The sequence below is a fragment of the Dermochelys coriacea genome, chromosome 3, assembly GCF_009764565.3.
Source record: "Dermochelys coriacea isolate rDerCor1 chromosome 3, rDerCor1.pri.v4, whole genome shotgun sequence".
Classification (NCBI taxonomy): domain Eukaryota; kingdom Metazoa; phylum Chordata; order Testudines; family Dermochelyidae; genus Dermochelys; species Dermochelys coriacea.
The window spans coordinates 178,013,300-178,033,031 of record NC_050070.1 but is presented as its reverse complement, the minus strand read 5'-3'; the positions used below and the strand labels follow the sequence as shown (position 1 = coordinate 178,033,031).

The window sequence follows — 19,732 nt, the reverse complement described above, 5'->3', positions numbered from 1 at the left end:
TCCCCTAAATCTTCTCTTTTCCAAGCTGAACAGTCCCAGTCTTTTTAATCATATTGACACTGCTCCATATCCCTAATCATTTTTTGCCCTTCTCTGGACCTTTTCCATTTCTAATATATCTTTTTTGAGATGAGGCAACCAGAACTGCACACAGAATTCAAGGTGTGGGCGTACCATGGCTTTATATAGTAGCATTATGACATTTACTGTCTTATTATCTATCCCTTTCCTAATGGTTCCTAACATCCTGTTGGCTTTTTTGACTGCCACTGCACATTGAGAGGGTGTTTTCAGAGAACTATCCACAATGACTCCAAGATCTCTTTCTTGAGTGGTAAGAGCTAATTTAGAACCCATGATTTTGTGTGTATAGTTGAGATTCTTTTCCAATATGCATTACTTTGCATGTATCAACACTGACTGTCATCTGCCAAATGATTGCCTGGTCACCCTGGGGATAAATCCAGAGTTCTCAATGGGAAAAAATCTCCAGGTGGGGAAGAAAGTGGGGAAAAGACACTATCTAACTATACTATACTAGATTAGCCTATAAAAACTACAAAACTGCTCAAAATTAACTATATTTAACTAACTAACAATATCTTTACAGCAATGGTGCAGTACAACCGAGTTGAGGACACTGAAGATTCCAGTTCAGACCATGCAATAGTAAAAAGACACTGGACAGGCATTGGCCCACACCACCCTTTTTAAACTTTGATTCAGAGCATGAGGAGCATTATAGCACATGTGAGAGACAACGGACAACTGGTTGTAAAAAAATTTCTAGACTCAGGTGTATGCATTCCAATGGAATACACATAGGGACCATCACTTGGATAAGAACCACAGGATTGCATAAGGATCACTGTGCTAACTTACAAAGCCCAGGAAGTGGTCTGGTGGGGGTCTATGACAGGCCCCGAATCACACCAGAAAATAGAATGAATTACTTCTGACAGATAGGTGCTTAATGTATTGACAGAGATGGTGTTGTTATGGGGGAGTTCAATCCAAGATATATAGGATGGAGGTCTTATGAAGCCAGTAATAAAATATCATTCGAGTTATTCAAAATTATAGATGATAATTTTCTAACACATAAGGTATTGCACACTAAATAGAGTTACCTTATGGTGGTCCTCTTATGACAGATAAAGATTAATTAAGCCCTGGACTGGATGTCGGGAGTTGCCTAGAGACCAGATTAACCTGATTATGTTCAATATGGGCAAACAGAGGATAGTTCCAACCAGTAATATTTATGCTTGATGTTTCAAGAGGGCTAATCACTCAAAACTGAGGAAAATTATGAATGAAATTGATTGTGAGAAAAGAATTAGATAGCAAAAATGTGAATGAAAATTGGGAGTTATTTAAGAAGAGTTTATTAGATGGGCAAAAAGCCATGTTTCCATAATCAAGAAAGAAGACAACTTTGGTTGTAAGTCCATCCTGTTTCAGTGTTGAAGTGGTGGCAGCTGTTAGAAATTAAAAAAACAAACAAACCCAAACATAATATAGGGAAAATAGAGATTAATGCAAATTAGAAGTTATGAAGTGTAGAAAATTGGTAAGAGAAGCTAAAGACATCAGGGAAGACTCATGTCTGTCCAGGCTAACAGCAGGAAGAAGTGTTTTAAAAGAATACTAAGCACTAAAAAAATCCAAGCAACGGTATAGGGGTATTGCCTCACTACTACGTAGAAATGGTAAAATTGTTAAAAATAATGCAGAAAGTGTTCAGTAAATATTTCTGTTCTGAATTTGAAAAGAAGAAATATGATATATTCATGGAACATAAGGTTGATGAACTACTTTCCAGCCCATCAGCAGACCCTAATAACTTTCACCCAAGAGTCCTAAAAGAGTCAGCTAAGGATATCTCTGTCCTATGGAAATTCCAGAAAACAGGAAGAGCATAAAGGTTGTGCCAATATTGAGAGAGTGGAAGCAGTATGATGTGTGTAACGATAGGCCAGTTCCTATACTTGAGATCAATTCCAGGCAAAAAAATGAAAAGCAGATATGGGATTCAGTTATTATAGAATTAAAGAATAGGAATATAATTAATTCCAGTCAAAATGATTGTATGGAAAACTGGTCAAACAAACATGATTTCATTCTTTGATGACATTACAAGCTGGGTTGCTAACATAAGAGTTTGCAGGCACAGTGCGGTCTCTTTGGTTAAAGGTGCACATCCACAATTAGCCAATTGGATCCATACAAGAGGAGTACTCTTGTATTTCTTTTTGATGCTGAATTCTCCCATAGCAGCAGCTGCAAGTAATGCTTTCTGCCATCTCTGGTTGATTAGGAGATGCCATGTCAATCAAGTGAACAAGGACATGGCTTCAGTTATTCAAGTCTTCATTGCCTCTCAGCTGGACTAGAGCAATGCAATATACCTGGACATGAAGCTTTTAGCATGTAGGAAACTCCATAAGAGTGCTCTGTATCTCCTCAGCAACACAAGCTATTGTGAACACATGAAACTTATCCTCCACTCTCTATACTGCTTCATGTGGAATTTCAAATCAAATTCAAGGTCTCAGTCCTTATTTTCAAGGCACTCAATGGCCTGAGCCCAGGATATCTTAAAACAGGGGTCGGCAACCTTTTAGAAGTGGTGTGCCAAGTCTTCATTTATTCACTTTAATTTAAGGTTTCACGTGCCAATAATACATTTTAACATTTTTTAGAAGGTCTCGCTCTATAAGTCTGTATATTATATAACTAAACTATTGTCGTATGTAAACAAGGTTTTCAAAATATTTAAGAAGCTTCATTTAAAATTAAATTAAAATGCTGATCTTTTCACTGCCGGCCCGCTCAGCCCGTTGCCGGCCTAGGGTTCCGTTCACCTAGGCCGGCAGCAGGCTGAGCAGGGCCTGCGGCCAGGACCCTGACTGGCAAGGGGCCAGCAGCCAGAACCCCAGACCAGCAGTGGGCTAAGCGGCTCAGACCGCGGCCGCTCAGTCCGCTGCCTGTCTGGGGTTCCGTCCGCCGGCTCCTGCCAGCCAGAGTCCCGGCTGCCGGCCCCACTCAGCCCGCTGCCGGTCTGGGGTCCCGGCCCTGTCCATATAGAGTAGGTACCTACCTTCTCCCTGGTTCTAGCCATTCTCTTCCTCTCTGTGTACTGAGATGAAGGTGGGAGTGTGCTGAGACCAGGGCTGGGGGTGAAGGAGCAGGTTTGGGTGCAGGGTCTGGCCAGAAGCTAGAATGAGGGAGGGGGCTCAGGGTTGGGGCAGGAGGTTTGGGTGTGGAGCACTTACCTGGGTAGTTCCCATTTGGAGTGAGAGGTGCAGGTGGGAATTTGGAGTGTGTGTGTGCAGGAGCTCCCGTTTGGTGCTCAGGGCAGGGAATTGGGGGTGTGTGAGGAGGGTGCATGAGTCAGGACTGAGGTTGTGGGGGTGTAGGGGTCAGGACACGGGGCTGGGGTGTGTGGGGGGTGCAAGGGTGAGGGCAGAGGGCTGGGTGTGTGTGAGGAGGGGTCAAGGCAGAGGGCTGGGGGTGTGTGAGGGGGGTTCAGGGGTCAGGGCAGAGGGCTGGGGTGTGTGTGAGGGGATGCAGGAATCAAAGCAGAGGGTTGGGGGTTTGGGCTGGGGTCGTGGAAGTGCTCCCAGCCCCCTGCCCTGAGCAGCTCACAGCAGGGGGCTGGAGGGGATATGCCCTGATTCCACCCCCCCTCCCCAAGGTCTCTAGATCAGAGAGTATGCTGCGGTTCCACTTTTCCCTCTCCTCCTCCATAGCAAAGGCCGTCAGCTGATCGGCCGCAGGGAGGGAGAAAAGGAGGGGCAGGAACCCAGCACGCTGGGGGAAGAGGCGGGGGGAGGGGGAAGCTTGCCTGCCCTGCAAGGAGAGAGCAGTGGGTGGAAAAGAGCAGGCTAGGCCAGGTAGGAATTTTAATGGCATGCTGCTGTCTGCCGGGGTCTGTGCCATTAAAAATTGGCTCGCGTGCCGTCTTTGGCACACGTGCTATAGGTTGCCGACCCTGTCTTAAAACAAAACAAAAAAAACGTCCTAAGCTCTGGAACAAAGACCATGTCAATATCACTGCTTCTCAGGCACAATGGAATGTTCTAGGATAAGGACAACGCTTAGCTGTGTGGGAGACAAACTTTTTTTTTTTGCAAAAAGAAAAGGAGTACTTGTGGCACCTTAGAGACTAACAAATTTATTTGGGCATAAGCTTTCGTGAGCTACAGCTCACTTCATCGGATAAGCTTATGCTCAAATAAATTTGTTAGTCTCTAAGGTGCCACAAGTACTCCTTTTCTTTTTGTGAATACAGACTAACAGAATACAGAATACGGCTGCTACTCTGAACCTTTTTTTTTTTTGGTGTCTGTGGTAGGGAGGCTGATCCCAGATTGTGGAATGACCTCCCTCAGGAACTAAGGCATCATCACAAATCTCACCACCTGCAAGACTCATTTCTTTGGCCTTGACTTCTCTAACAAACACATAGCAACAGATAAAGTTATATCATAAAAAAACAATGTAAAACCCAGCCAAAACAAGACACTACACTGCACATACTCTGGTCCCCGGGGAATATCACTAGTGGGCAGCATCAACAAGAGCAACAATTGCTCAGTTAATTGCTCAATTATTTTTTTTATTACACTGAATATCAATTTCTTATTTTACAATTTCAGAGTCAAAGTGAACAAATGCAATGGATTATGTCAGGTAACTATACATAATTTCATCAGTGGTGAGCTATGCATCTTACTCATTACACTTGCAGTAAAGTCTGATCACAGAAAGATACAAAAATGTGACTCTTGGCTATTTCCATCAGCAATTTCTGTGCATGATAGTAAGTTGAAAAGAAACAAGGTGCATTTTGGTGGATGCATCTCAAAATAGTGACCGGAATTTTTTCAAATACCATTTGCTGACTATTCAGACAAATATGAAATGCCTCTATCCCAGAAAAATACTTTATCTGCCTTTCTGTAGCACTTTTCCATGTAACTTGAATATAGCATTAATATTTAATATAATGTTTCAAATATTGATTAGTTCAATAGAAGTCACCAAAATTATTTGCATTAACAGTAGAGTTTATTAAAGCAAAGGTGGTATCATTATAGATACAAAGATGCTGGGATAATGTACAATACATATTTTGTACATTTCCACAAACTTGGTCATACTGAGAACTGGCTTTTCTATGATAGAATTTTGGAATTAAAAAGGAAAGGAGGTGGGGCTATTCTAGTCACAGACAGATTTATCCAAATTCTATTAAAGTGTACCAAGCCCAGGGGTACAATTTTTATAGAAGGGTGCTGAGAGCCATTGAACCAAACTGTAAACCTTTTATATAATAGAAACCACTTCAAGCCAGGGGGCATGGCAGCACTCTTAGCACCACTAGTTCCAGCATTATATTGTTGCTGTATAAATCTCACAGCAACACTAAAGACACTAGCTGGTTCAACTAATGGTAGTAGATAGGAATACAGTAGTATGCCTTTAAAACTAGTTTGTGAGCACGCTAGTGGTGTTCACTGTTTTCTCTATTTCAGAAGCCATTGGAAAACACTCAGAGCAGCAGTATACATTAAGCTAGGACTTGTATGTTTGCATATATTGAATAAACATAAGTATTTGGGAACCAACTATGCCCAAGCAGTGTCGTCTTACTAGTTTTGTTGAGCAAAGGACACATTAATCGTACCAAATATTTTTATATCTGTAACATAATTAAAGGAATTTCAGTAAACACCCATTTTTTCTGTTGTTAATTCACCTAACAACAAAGGAACATTCCTATAGACATCTACATTTGTAACTATCTTATAATTTCTGTGAAATCATTACAGCTAGATTTCCAACAAACTGGCTGAATATTGCTTTTTATTAGTTTTTACATGCATACTGTATGTTAAAGGACAAAAAAAATCACAAAATAAAAGTTGGGGTAATATATTTGTCAGACCAGAAATAAAGGTTCACCTCTGGGAGTGAATATCAGAGGGGTAGCCGTGTTAGTCTGTATCCACAAAAACAACGAGGAGTCAGGTGGCACCTTAAAGACTAACAGATTTATTTGGGCATAAGCTTTTGTGAGTAAGAAATCCACTTCTTCAGATGCATGGAGTGAAAATTACAGATACAGGCATAAATATATATTGACACATGAAGAGAAGTTACCTTACAAGTGGAGAAACAATGTTGAAGGCCAATTTAGTGGGTGTGGATATGGTCCATTCCCAGTAATTGATGAGGAGGTGTCAATACCAAGAGAGGGACAGGTATGGGTAGGTCCGGTCCTTGCACTGTGTCAGGGTTGGGTGCAGCCTCACTTCTGAGTCTGTATCCCGTGTGGGGAGCTGCATAGTGATCTCCCACCTCTGTGCAGCCAGTGGCCTGTGCTTCCCAATGTCATGCTGGATCCTTCACATTTATTTGACAAATAAAATGTGCAGAATTTTGCTGAATTTTAAAATATTGTGTGCAGAATTTTTAATTTTTTGGTGCAGAATGCCCTCAGGAGTAAATATTGAATTAGCCTCTTTCATTTTGCTCCATTTGCCAGTTATTTCTGACCTCTTGTAACTTTTTGGGGTTTTATTTGGTCTTTATTTGGTGGAAAGGTCGGGGGACATTCGGGGGAGGTGCATGGGGACGGCAAGCGGGGACGGGGGAGAGACCCAGGCCCAAATATTGGTGGAGCCGGGTGAGTGGCATGTCCCAGTGTCCCAGCTCCCTCAGAACGGCCTGAAGGTCGTGGGGACATTGTGCCTGTGGTGACCCAAGACAAAATTTGTCAGGTACAGGCTGTAAAACTCCAGTTTCTATTCAAGCCCTCCTTACAGGGGCGAAGAGGGGCGGAGGCATGACATGTGGAAGCATATTGTGCAGGAGCCAAGCTTTGGAGTGGCATGTCCCAGCTCCTTCGAGCAAAATCTGATGGTTGTGGGGACGGGTCACTTGGGATGACCTGAATGACACATTACACTTCCAGTCAGACGCATCCCAGCTCCCTGAGTATTGAATGAATGCAGAATTGGCTCATAATTTAAATTTTGACCACAGAAATGTGATGGAATGTGATTGTATAAGACCCCGCGCTGATGTATTTTAACTAGTTTTGACTTTGCAATAAGGACCTGGGAACCACAAATCAGGAGCTGGGGTTAAGGAACCAGTTTATCCTCCTGCTTTGTGGCGCCCTCGGCCAGGAAGAGGGGCCAGCAGCCCCCCAGGAAAGCACCCCGAAGCCGGGCGTTGCGGCGGGAGGGAAGGAGCTGGGCGGATGGGTAGCGCTTCACGGCTGGGTTACCTCTGAAAAGGCCCGGGGAAAGCAGTCGCACTGGGAGCGGGACTAGCACCCGTGTCCTCTGATTACTGCCGGCAGGTCAGATGGGCTCTGGCTGCCGGGCACAGGGGCCGCTGGGGGACAATGGCCGCTCAGAGGAGCCTGCCCAGTTGACAGCCCCGAGGACGTCACCGGCCGAGCGCGGGAAATAGCCGAGGAGAGGCAGCGGGGATACATAGAGGCCGGCGCCTCCCCGCGGCCAGCCCCGCAGTGTGGCGTGCCCGGCGGCCGGCGCGGAGCTGCCGCGCCCCTGCTGCAATGGCTACAGCGAGCTGCGGTCGGCCGAGGTGCGCCGGGCCCGGGTGCAGTATCACCCGGAGAAGCGCGTCCGGGAGGAGGCGGCGGGGGGCGGCGAGCTGCCGGCCTTGGAGGGCGCCTACCTGAGCATCCTGCAGCGGCTGGGGGAGAACCCTGCCAGGCAGGGGCTGCTCCTGACGCCCAGGAGGGCTGCCAAAGCCATGCAGTTCCTCACGAAAGGCTACCAAGAAACCATCGAGGGTGAGTCCTGCTGGCTGGCCTGGCTGTGAAGGTTTTGGGGGTTGGACTAGGTGGGGTGAGCAGATATCCCGATTTTATAGGGACAGTCCTGATTTTGGGGTCTGTTTCTTATATAGGCTCCTATTACCTTCCCACCCCCTGTCTTGATTTTTCACACTTGCTGTCTGGTCACCCTAGGACTAGATGGCCTCCGGAGCGAGGTCTCTTCCAACCCTAATCTTCTGTGAGTCTGTGAAGGGGAACTTGCAAGCGCCTCTGGTCTCTGCCTCCCGGCTCGTGGAAACCAAAGTGCCCTGAGCCCAGATGGCCTTTCACCAAGTGGGACCCTCAGCTGGACTCTTTCCTCTCCTCTCAGCGGCTGCTTCATTGTGCTCCACCTGTCCTCCAGAGACAAGGGGGTGGGGGAATAGCTTGTATTGGACCCATGGCTGCTGGTGAGAGCTACACCAAGCCCTCCTTCAGGGCTGGGAAACTGACTCAGTGGGTCACAGCTCCACACAAGGTGGCACAGAGTGGTTAGGGTAAAAGTTAACACACATTTCACAGGGATCATTCAAGGTGAAGTGGCCTGTTAACATCCCTCCGGTCATAAGGGGGAAAGGGAGGGGAAAAGGCGGCGGGAGGTAGTGGGTTACAGATTGTTGTAATAAGCCATAAATCCAGTGTGTATATCTATAGCTGATCAATACTTTCAAAAAAGGAGCCTGGCAGCTTAAATTCATAACTCCATTCGACACTAAAAGTCAGAGACTGAATAGAGACACTGGAATTATGGCTTGTTACAGCAATCTGTAACCAACTAATAGCCCCTCGCCCCCAGGTGCTTCCCTCAACTGGAGGGTTAAGGACCACTTCACCTTGACTGGCCCCTTGAAATACATTTTAACTACTTCTGCTAAACAATCTCTTCCACCTTGTATGTAGCTGTGGCACTGTGAATAAGTTTCCCAGACCTGAAGAAGAGCTCTTTGTAAGCTCCAAAGCTTGTCCCTCTCACCAAGAGAAGTGGGTCCAATGAAAGATGTTACCTCACCCACCTTATCTCTCTGATATCCTGGCGCTACAATCACACTTCATTTTTCACTTCACTAAGGGGGCAGATTCTCACATTCCTGGAAGGTGCTCTATGGGTTTCAGTTCTTGCATTTAACAGCCTTCACCTCTATAAACCTTCAAAACCCTTCCCAGTCTCTCAAACTTGACTGTATGAAATGTTCTATCAGTGAAATGTGGGAATTAAAAACAGGGAAACTTCTCCATTTTACTCCCCAGTTTCAGGGTGATGATCATATGTATAAGTGGCATGGGGGGGGGAAGTGGGAAGTAATTTTCAAATAAATGAATCTAAACACAGTCAGATGCATTACTCATAGAAAACTAATTTGCCATTTTGCGCTATGTTTGTACAGCGCCTAGAACAATGGGGTCGTGGTCCAGGACTGACGCTCCTTTGCACTACTTGGATACAAACAACAGGAAACAAGAATTTCAGCTTGAGCATCAGTTAAAAAAGAGGGAGGGGGAAGGCAAGTGGCAGCAGGCTCAAGGGTTGTGTATTAATTATTCCTGGAGGTATACTAATAAAGTTTAAACTTAAATAGTATCTTTGTTACCTTAATTTTTTAAAATAAGGCCCTGAGCCTGCAAACGTTTTGGAGGGACATGCAATTAAGATTAATGTTACTATTTGCAGAAGTGAAATTATGCAAACACTTCTATTTAGGAGTAAAAATCAATTGCAATTTTACCTTTCAGAGATTTTTATCTTAATCTTCTTTTTCCACTGTTGGCATTTATATTAGTTACATTTCCCCCCATTTTGTAGTTTTCTGGTTCTCTATTCTGTATCTTAATATCCACAATAGGAGCTGGTCTCTGTGATGACAGATTTTACTCATCTTCAATGTTTAGACTTTTCTTTCAAATTAATTTAAACAAATAAGGCTTTGCAGCTTCTGAAGTACAGATTTGATAAAGAATGTGTGTACTAGGGACCCATTGTCTCCAAACAGATAAAATTCTATACTAGTTTATTAAGAAATAAGCTCATATACACCTTAACAGTGGGTGCTGGCCTCTTTCTGTTTATAGGCATGCGCTGTGATCAATGCTCCCTTCACCTTGCCTGTGACTGGGAGCTTTCAGTAGGCCCCCAAAAGTAAGAACCGCATAAAAAGAAGTTTAGCACTGCTTGGAAGGGCTGAAGTCCATTAGATGACACCTGTGTATAAAGTTTCTTATATGCATGTAAGATGAGGTATGCGAGTTGAATGTAGGATTCCACCTGTACTTAAAACTGATTTTTTAAAAATATACTTTCAGTTCTATACAACCATTGAATTTCAGATAAGAATATGTCCATATTTAAACTATTTTTAAACAGTTTGGGGTTGTACTTTTCTCTCTCACATCAGATTTTGTTTTGTGCTTAGAAAAGTACTTATCAATTGCAGTACATAACATAGTAATAGCATAACGCTATTTAGGATAGAATCCTGTGTAGAATCTTTCATTAACTGCTCATCTTGTCCTTTCAGATATACTCAATGATGCAATCTTTGATGAAGATCATAATGAAATGGTGATCGTTAAGGATATTGATATGTTTTCCCTTTGTGAGCACCACTTGGTACCCTTCTTTGGAAAGGTAGTTATCTATCTGCCTTATACAAATATTTGTCATTCAGAGGTCTTCGGTGTTCTACTGAATAAAGGGAAATAAAATGTGTTTTGAAAAACTAGGGTGAGTTCTTGCTCATAGCCAGTGTAGTCATGTAGAATTCAGAATAATCATTCTTAGGAAGAGTTTTAAAACATGACAACTATGATGTGGGCATTCTGAGGTGATAAGCAGAGGATTTATTTTGTGGACTAATTGCATCTGCAGTATGAAGCATATTAGCGACAGGAAATAAGAGCCATATTTTCTACAATATGGTAATAGGAAATTGATTACCCTCGGAGAGGCTCCTGAGCAGGGATCCTAGAAATCCGTTTGCTGCGGAAAAACATGGAATATGCATTTTTACAGAGAATCTTTAGTTTTTACATTTTGTGGAAAACTAAAAATGTATTAACTATTAACTAAATTTTACTGAAAGTACCAGTGTCACTTATTCTTATGTGTATGTCTTATTCAGTGCATGCAACCTCCCCCTCTTGTGGTTGATTTTTTGAATACATTTTAAATCTACCTAGCTAAACATCTCCAATAAACTGCTTCTGGCGTATATAAGTTACTCAACGGCATAAAGGGGTTCATATTTTAATGCATCTCAAATTTAACATAAGAACAGCCATACTGGGTTAGACCAAAGGTCCATTTAGCCCAGTATTTGACTGTGGCCAATACCAGATACTCCAGAGGGAATGAACAGAACAGATAATCAATTGATCCATCTCCTGTCACCCATTCCCAGCTTCTGGCAAACAGGCAAGGGACAACATCCCTTCCTACCTTGGCTAATAGCCATTGATGGACCTATTCTTCCTGAACTTACCGTAGTTCTTTTTTGAACCCTGTTATAGTCTTGGCCTTCACAACATCTTCTGGCAAGGAGTTCCAGATTGACTATGAGATGTGTGGAAAAAATACTTCCTTTCTGCTGCCTATTAATTTCATTTGGTGACCCCTAGTTCTTGTGTTATGAGAAGTAAATAACACTTCCTTATTTACAAAAAGAAAAAGTATACTTGTGGCACCTTAGAAACTAACAAATTTATTTGAGCATAAGCTTTCATGAGCTACAGCTCACTTCATTGGATGCATTCGGTGGAAAATACAGTGGGGAGATTTATATACACACACAAAGAACATGAAACAATGGGTTTTATCATACACACTGTAAGGAGAGTGATCTCCTCACTGTATTTTCCACCGAATGTATCCGATGAAGTGAGCTGTAGCTCACAAAAGCTTATGCTCAAATAAATTTGTTAGTCTCTAAGGTGCCACAAGAACTCCTTTTCTTTTTGTGAATACAGACTAACATGGCTGCTACTCTGAAACTTCCTTATTTACTTTCTCTACACTAGTCATGATTTTATAGACCTCTATCATATCCTGCCCACCCCCATTGTCTCTTTTCCAAGGAGAAAAGTCCCAGTCTTATTGATCTCTTCTCATATGGAAACCGTTCCATATCCCTAATAATTTTTGTTGCTCTTTTCTGAACCTTTTCCAATTCCAATACATCTTTTCTGAGATGGGGTGACCACATCTGCATGTAGTATTCAAGATGTGGGCATACCATGGATTTATATAGAGGCAATATGATATTTTCTGTCATCTTATCTAGCCCTTTCTTAATGATTCCCAACATTCTGTTTGCTTTCTTGACTGCTGCTACACATTGAGTGGACATTTTCAGAGAACTAGCCACAGTGATTCCAAGATCTTTCTTGAGTTGTAACAGCTAATTTATACCCCCTCATTTTTTATGTATAGTTGGGATTATTTACCTCTCTCTATTCTGAAAACTAACCATTTATTCCTACCCTTTGTTTCCTATCTTTTAACCAGTTACCAATCCATGAGAGGATCTTCCCTCTTATCCCATGACAGCTTACTTTGTTCAAGAGCCGTTGGTGAGGGACATTGTCAAAGGCTTGCTGAAAATCTAAGTACACTGTATCCACTGGATGCCCCAGCCCACATGAGGGGGTCAACAAGCAAAGAATTCTAGTAGATTGGTGAGACATTATTTCCCTTTCAAAAACCTTGTTGACTCTTCCCCAATAAATTATCTTCATCTATGTCTCTACGGCAATTTTGCTCTTTACTATAGTTTCAACCAGTTTGCCCAGTATCGAAGTCAGGCTTACCAGCCTGCGAATGCAGGGATCACCTCTGGAGCCGGTTTTAAAAATTGGCATCACATTAGCTATCCTCCAGTCATTTGTTACAGAAGCTGATTTAAATGATAGGTTACAAATTACAATTAGTAGTTCTGCAATTTCACATTTGAGTTCCTTCAGAACTCTTGGGTGAATACCATCTGGTCCTGGGGACTTATTACTGTTTAGTTTATCAGGTTGTTCCAAAACCTCCTCTAATGACACCTCAATCTAAGACAATTCCTCAGATTTGTCACCTAAAAAGAACGGCTCAGATTTGGGAATCTCCCTCACATCCTCAGCCATGAAGACCGATGCAAAGAATTCATTTAGTTTCTCTGCAATGAGCTGATCATCCTTGAATGCTCCTTTAGCATCTCGATCATCCAGTGGCCCCACTGGTTGTTTAGCAGTCTTCCTGCTTCTGAAGTACTTTTAAAAAAAAGTTGCTATTACTTTTTGAGTCTTTGTCTAGCTGTTCTTCACATTCTTTTTTGGCCTTCCTAATTACATTTTTACACTCCATTTGCCAGTGTATGCTCCTTTCTATTTTCCTCACTAGGATTTAACTTCCACTTTTTAAAGAATGCCTTTTTGTCTCTCACTGCTTCTTTTACTTTGTTTAGCCATAGTGGCACTTCTGGTTCTCTTACTATGTTTTTTTTTAAATTTGGGGTATACATTTAAGTTGAGCCTCTATTATGTTGTCTTTAAAAAGTTTCCCTGCAGCTTGCAGGGATTTCACTTTTGGCATTGTACCTTTTAATTTCTGTTTAACTTTTTAATAAAGTTAATTTCTGAAATTAAATGCTAGAGTGTTGGGCTACTGTGATGTTTTCCCCACCACGAGGATGTTAACTTTAATAATATTTTGGTCACTATTACCAAGAAGTCTAGCTGTAGTCACCTTTTGGACCAGATCTGAGGACTAAATCAAGAATTGCCTCTCCTCGTGTGGGTTCCAGGACTAGCTGCTCCAAGAAGCAGTCATTTAAGGTGTCAAGAAACTTTATCTCTGCATCCTGTTCTGAGGTGATGTGCTCTTAATCAATATGGGGATAGTTAAAATCCCCCATTCTTATGAGTTCACTTCAGCCTCCAGCCGTGAGTAATTAAAGTTATGAAAATATGCCAAAAAGCTTTAAAAATCACCCCTAAAGCCCGTGTCACTAAATCTGGCAAGGACAAATTTCATCTTAATGGTAATGTGCTGTGTATGCAGCAAGGCTGTAGATTACGTTCAAAGGCAGACAATTGTAGAACACATGGAAAGCACTAAACAAACTGAATGAAAAGAAGAGGTTGAAACAGCAGGGAGGGCCATCAACAACAATAAAGAAACAATACACTGTGACTGGATGATTTTATGATTGGTGACGCTGGTAGACTTGGAACTTGTTTTAAAATTGTAAATATATCAATAAAACGTGTTCAGCTGATACCTATATATATTGTAGCTAGGGAAACTAAAGTGCAGCATTTCATTTTAATTGTGGAAAAACTTATATATATATAGATGTATATAGATATATATAGATATATAGATATAAAATCTGAGAATTTTGGATTTTTTTTATCATGGAAAACTAGGATTCCTGCCCCTTGCACCCACTAAATATCCACTGAAGCCAATTTGTGAGGGGGGCGTTGCCTGCATAGATATATGGGATTAAGCTTGTCTGACTATGGGCAGGGAAATTTTCCCAAAGTCTCTTCCAAACACAACTTAAACTCCTTAAAAGTGATTGCACTCAGCATCCCAAACTGGCAATCATTGTACAGCTAAAGCTTCCAATGTACGGGTCTGCTAAAATGAAGTTAAATAAATAAATAGTTCCATGTATCTTACTCCTGCCTCTTCCCAGTTCCATCTTCCTCCCTTCCACATTGCTTTTTCTCCTGTTACAGCCTCCTCTTTCCTTTCTCCAGCTTCTCTCTCTCTCTCAATAAACCTCCTCTCCTACTTGCCTCTTTCCCTTCTTGTGCCTCTCTGACACTTTTTCCATGAAGACTGATAATTCTTGAGAGCTCAAACTGTCTGGAATGTACAACAATATGAACTGTCTTCTTCCTTACCAATAAATCTACTTGCTCTACATATGCCCATAAGCTACACAGCATCTGTACATATGCACCTTCTCCATCTACTACATGGTGCAGGTCTGACTTCACAGGGCACTTTGTCTGCATTAAGGATCCAGTTCTGCTCCCATTAAAAGCTGCACTGAAATTCCTATTGACATCACTAGAGGAAAGATCAGGCCTGAAGCCAGAAGGTTTAGGTTCTGGGAGCCCTGATCCTGCAATTTCCACTGGAGTGGGCAGACTGCTATGAATGTGGAGACCCATTGACTAGGTTAGGGCTTCTTGCAGACACAGCCATCTGACTGTGCATTGTACACTGCACCTCAGAGCCATGAGTTTATTCAGACCTTCAACTTTCCTGCAGAATCAGGTGTATATAAATCTCCCCACTGTATTTTCCACCGAATGCATCCGATAAAGTGAGCTGTAGCTCACGAAAGCTTATGCTCAAATAAATTTGTTAGTCTCTAAGGTGCCACGGGTACTCCTTTTCTTTTTACTCTGAAACCTGTCATTCAGCACTTAGACTCCTGTTCATATTTGCAGGTACATATTGGATATTTACCTATAAAGAAAGTGGTTGGACTCAGCAAGCTTGCAAGGTAAGTGCATCTATGCAATGTGATAATGAAGGTGTAAAGGTGAAATCCTGTTCTCAGTGCACAGCCCAATTGAGGATGCCATGTACTGGGATGCTCTGCAGAGGGAAAGGGACAGGAATACTTCCCCTGAGATGTATGATAGCAAGAAAGTTATTGCTCCAGAGGCACTACTGAGCCTTTAAGGCTGCAGTAAGCCCTGGGGCTCCTTTGGTCTGGTGGCTCTGCAGTAGCAGATCCCCTGTTCCCACTTGGCCTGCACACTTGAGTACATGGAGTCTACTGTGGAGCTGCTACAGAGGGATGTGGAACTCCTGTATGGCATTCTGATCTCCCTTTCACAGTGGGGTCCCCTATAGCTCCAGGGGGCAGGATTTTCCACTGTTCGTGTAAGCCAATAACCAGGATTATGAAGGTGAGCTGAGAAGGACGGAGAACTTGGATTTCCCCACTGTGATTCTTAAGGATAACTTCTCATAAGAGAAACTGCATAAACGTTTGTGGCTGATATAAGCCTTTTATCCCATAATTGTGTTAAATTTGTAATGTCCCCCAACCACTGAGACCCCTCAATCTGTGCATAGAGAGCACTCCTCATCAACTGCTAACAGAAGGGGGCTAGTGGGAGAGCGTTCTCTTTGAGGGGTCGTCAGTTTTGGTACTGGCTCCCCACTTTGGACTAAAATGCCTTGCTGCGTCAGCTTTGTGGGCATGCTGCAGTGCTTGGGTATTGCTCCTCAGGAAGGAGGGGCTTGACTGTGTCTAAGGACTTACGTGAATAGTTCAGCTAAGAGTGAATGGCTGGCAGTTTTATGTTTATTGGCAGCTGCTGCAAGTGGTGCTGCCTTCGCTTTTGGGTTTAATTTATTTGTTTTGTTAACATATATCAGAGTTGCCTGCAGTTTTCAGCTATGTGCCTCTTTTTTTTTATAGGAACATTTTTTTTTTTTAATAAATGAAATTTACTTTTCTACTCAACAGGCTGAGTTTGTTAAGTAAAAGTTGATGGCCTATACATCTTAAAAGAACAGTCCAGATGTCAATAGCGGACTATAATTAAGTGTCTAGTAGTAACCCTGTTATAGTCTTCTGCATTCTGAGCACCAGCGTGTTAATGATTGATCAGAGGCTGCTTTACAAATGTGACACACAGGCTGATAATCCACAGACTGAAAATAGATTATAATGTGGTTAAATAAGATCTTTTTGAGGCAGTACTTAATTATTTTTTTAAAATATGCTTTCTCTAAGGGATTCTAAATCCATTTATAAGGTACTTGGGTTAAAATAAGTGGTACAAAGTAGAATATATTAATACTCAATATATAAGGTATTCTAAAATAGACTGAATATCAGCTGTATGTAAATCACATTGTACTACAATATATTTAGCCTTCTTAATAGCCAGGATAACATCCTACTTTAACACCTGTGATACCCAGAGAGTCTATTAAGTTCAACTGAAATTTTGTGTTTAAATCCGGAGGAAATATTTATTATTCTTACATTTTTCCCGCCCAGAATTGTTGAAATCTTTAGTCGAAGACTGCAAGGTGTGTATCCTTTCTACAATATCTCTGTTCTGCTGAACTATATTTCAGCTAGATGATGCTCAACTGAAGAAAGTATTTAAGCATATGCCTAATTTTAATTATGGCACTAGTTCTGTTGAAGTAAATGTATTTAAGGTTAGGCATAGGCCTAAGTACTCTCCTGAACTGGGACCATAATCAGTGTGGCATATTTGTTAAAGTTGTCAAGGCTCCAACTAAAGCAGCCTGATTCTACACCTCAACAGTCTATTGCCTTTATTGGAAGCTTGAGGTGTCTATTCCTAAGTCCAGAACCTCAGTGATCCACAGCTGGGTCGGTATAATGGGGAAGCTATGCATATAAAATAAGAAATGTGTTGGGTTCCCTTTTCTGAAAGAATGAGGAAGTGTACTCAGTGCATAAAGAACAGGAGTACTTGTTCTTTTTGCAGATACAGACTAACACGGCTGATACTCAGGTGCATAGGCCACCCCCGATAGGGAGCTAAGGAGGACAGCAGTCTCTGCAGTGTGGGGAAAACTGGCTTTGGATAATGTATTTCACAGGGTGTAAGGGTGGTTTTGTTAACTATTAAAAATCCTGCGCGCAGTCAAGGTGGATAAATATCTGCTCACTGGATGAACAGATTTCAGGGCTCCAAAGGTGTCATTCCAGCACTTCTTATGAACACTAAACTCACATTGAAAAAATAATTTAAAAAACCAGTTCTATCATAGGGGCTCATTTTACTTTAGTTAGCTAGTGGGAGAATTTGAGGGACTGTATTTAGAGCACCTTAGGAATGTATTTCCTTAAAGAATTTGCAAGGAGTACCAAGAGTGGCAATTACATATAAAAAAATCATACTGTTCTCTTTCCAGTTCAAGAGTGGCTTACCAGACAGATCTCTCTGGCAATTATTGAGGCTCTGAAACCTGCCGGGGTGGCTGTTATTGTAGAAGCATCGTAAGTAATTCATTATTGTTAGTCTTATTAAAGTCAACCTCTAAGAACAGTTACCACACCACAGTATCTGAAATGTCGTTGTTACCTAAACAGACTTGGGAGAGTTGCGTTTCAGTTTCTACTACAGACTTCCTATAGGACCTTAGACAAGTCATTTAATCTCTCTAGCTCAGTTCCCCATCTGTAACATGAGGATCCTAATATCACTGCTCTTCACTGGATGCATTCACTAATAACTCTGAGGTATTCAGATGCCATGGTGATGGGGCCATTTAAGTACCTGGATAGATAACTTCTAAGTAGAGAGAAATATTACAGTACTTCAGATACTAGCTTATGAGAAATGGTGACCTCTGTCGATATCAACCTTTCTCACACACTCCAACAAATGCGGCAGGGTATATATGGGTAATTTGGCTTGAACTGACAATGTAAAGTGAAAGTGACTAAAAGTGGGATATAAAGATTTTGGCACATATTGCACTATATCACTCTGTGTGCTCAAATTGGTACAAATCTTAATAGTTGTGCATGCTGATGCTTAGTCATTTGCACAGATACAGGCATGTATGTGTACATTTTTTCAGGCTTACCCCAAAACTTGTCCAAGTGTATTCTAACAACATGTGGACCAGTCACATCTGGCACCAATACATTTAGGATATGTGTACCCTGCAATTAAACACCTGTGACTGGCCCACGTCAGCTGACTCAGGCCTGCGGGTCTTAGGCTAAGGGGCTGTTTAATGGCAGAGTAGACATTTGGGCTTAGACTGGAGCACAAGCTCTGGGACCCTCCCCCCATGTGGTCCCTAGCCTGAACATCTACACTGCAATTTTACAGTCCTGTAGCCCTAGGCCCATGAGCCTGAGTCAGCTCATACAGGCTGGCCATGGGTGTTTAATTGTAGGGTAGACATACCTTTATTGGCCTGGTTTGTGCTGTTCTGCAGGGCAAAAGTGGTGAATGTAGACTGAATAGTTCAAACATGATCTGCTTAAGCTTCCTGTCAATATTTATTCATTTATTTCAACTTCAGTCAACAAGTATGGTTGTAAACAAACAACCCCCCTCACTAAATGTTTTGAAATGCTACAACATTTAAAGAAAATAGAATTCAAGAATGATTCTCCTATCAATAGTTCTGAGTGAACTGGTAGCTCCCAATAATATTTGGACATGCTTTAACTAATCAAAGGCACTATGTGGCACACAGTGTACTGCTGATTATCAAAATGGTAATTAGATCCAGTTATCCCAGTGTGCAGGTTAACAACATATTAAACTAATATGTTTGGCTATTTAACTAATTACCTTCTAGGCACATGTGCATGGTTATGCGAGGGGTTCAGAAAATGAACAGCAGGACTATCACCAGCACCATGCTCAGAGTCTTGCGAGAAGATCCAAAAACCAGAGAGGAATTTCTTACACTGATCAAGAATTAAATGGAAACAGCTTCCCACTCACTGTTTGTTGGCTCTAACAGTAAAACCAATTGCCAGAAACTAATTATCATGTGTGAGGCAGGACTGTTTGTAGAGTCTGTGTATTAGAAATAGCTGTGTGACAGCTTGGTTCTCACTAATGCCTTGTAATTTCATAAAATATTTGGTAGAGAATGAATGTGCCTCAATCAGAATTACTGAACTGAAAAGAGATTAGCTTTTTCCCAATGCTAACCATAGAGTGCTATGAAAACATGTTGCTAGATGGGAGCTAAAACAAGCCACCCCTTCCCCCCACAAAAAAACAAAAACAAAAAACCAAGCAGCCACAGGAAGGTGAAATTAAGCACAAAATCCTGTGGCCTTTATCACTCAATCTTCCGCCCCTTTGGGCTCCTTGTATTAGACAAAGGGGTCAGAAAGCCAG

General features: G+C 42.0%; 1 protein-coding gene across 1 annotated transcript; it reads left to right on the top strand.

Moving 5' to 3' along the window:
• Window positions 1-6,639: 6,639 nt before the first annotated feature.
• Window positions 6,640-19,483, top strand: LOC119852999 (GTP cyclohydrolase 1-like). Its single transcript, XM_043511491.1, has 7 exons — window positions 6,640-6,744; window positions 7,519-7,837; window positions 10,375-10,484; window positions 15,305-15,360; window positions 16,879-16,910; window positions 17,772-17,856; window positions 19,179-19,483. The coding sequence occupies exons 1-7, from the start codon at window positions 6,640-6,642 to the stop codon at window positions 19,303-19,305; spliced, it is 834 nt and encodes a 277-aa protein (XP_043367426.1). The 3' UTR covers window positions 19,306-19,483.
• Window positions 19,484-19,732: the final 249 nt, after the last annotated feature.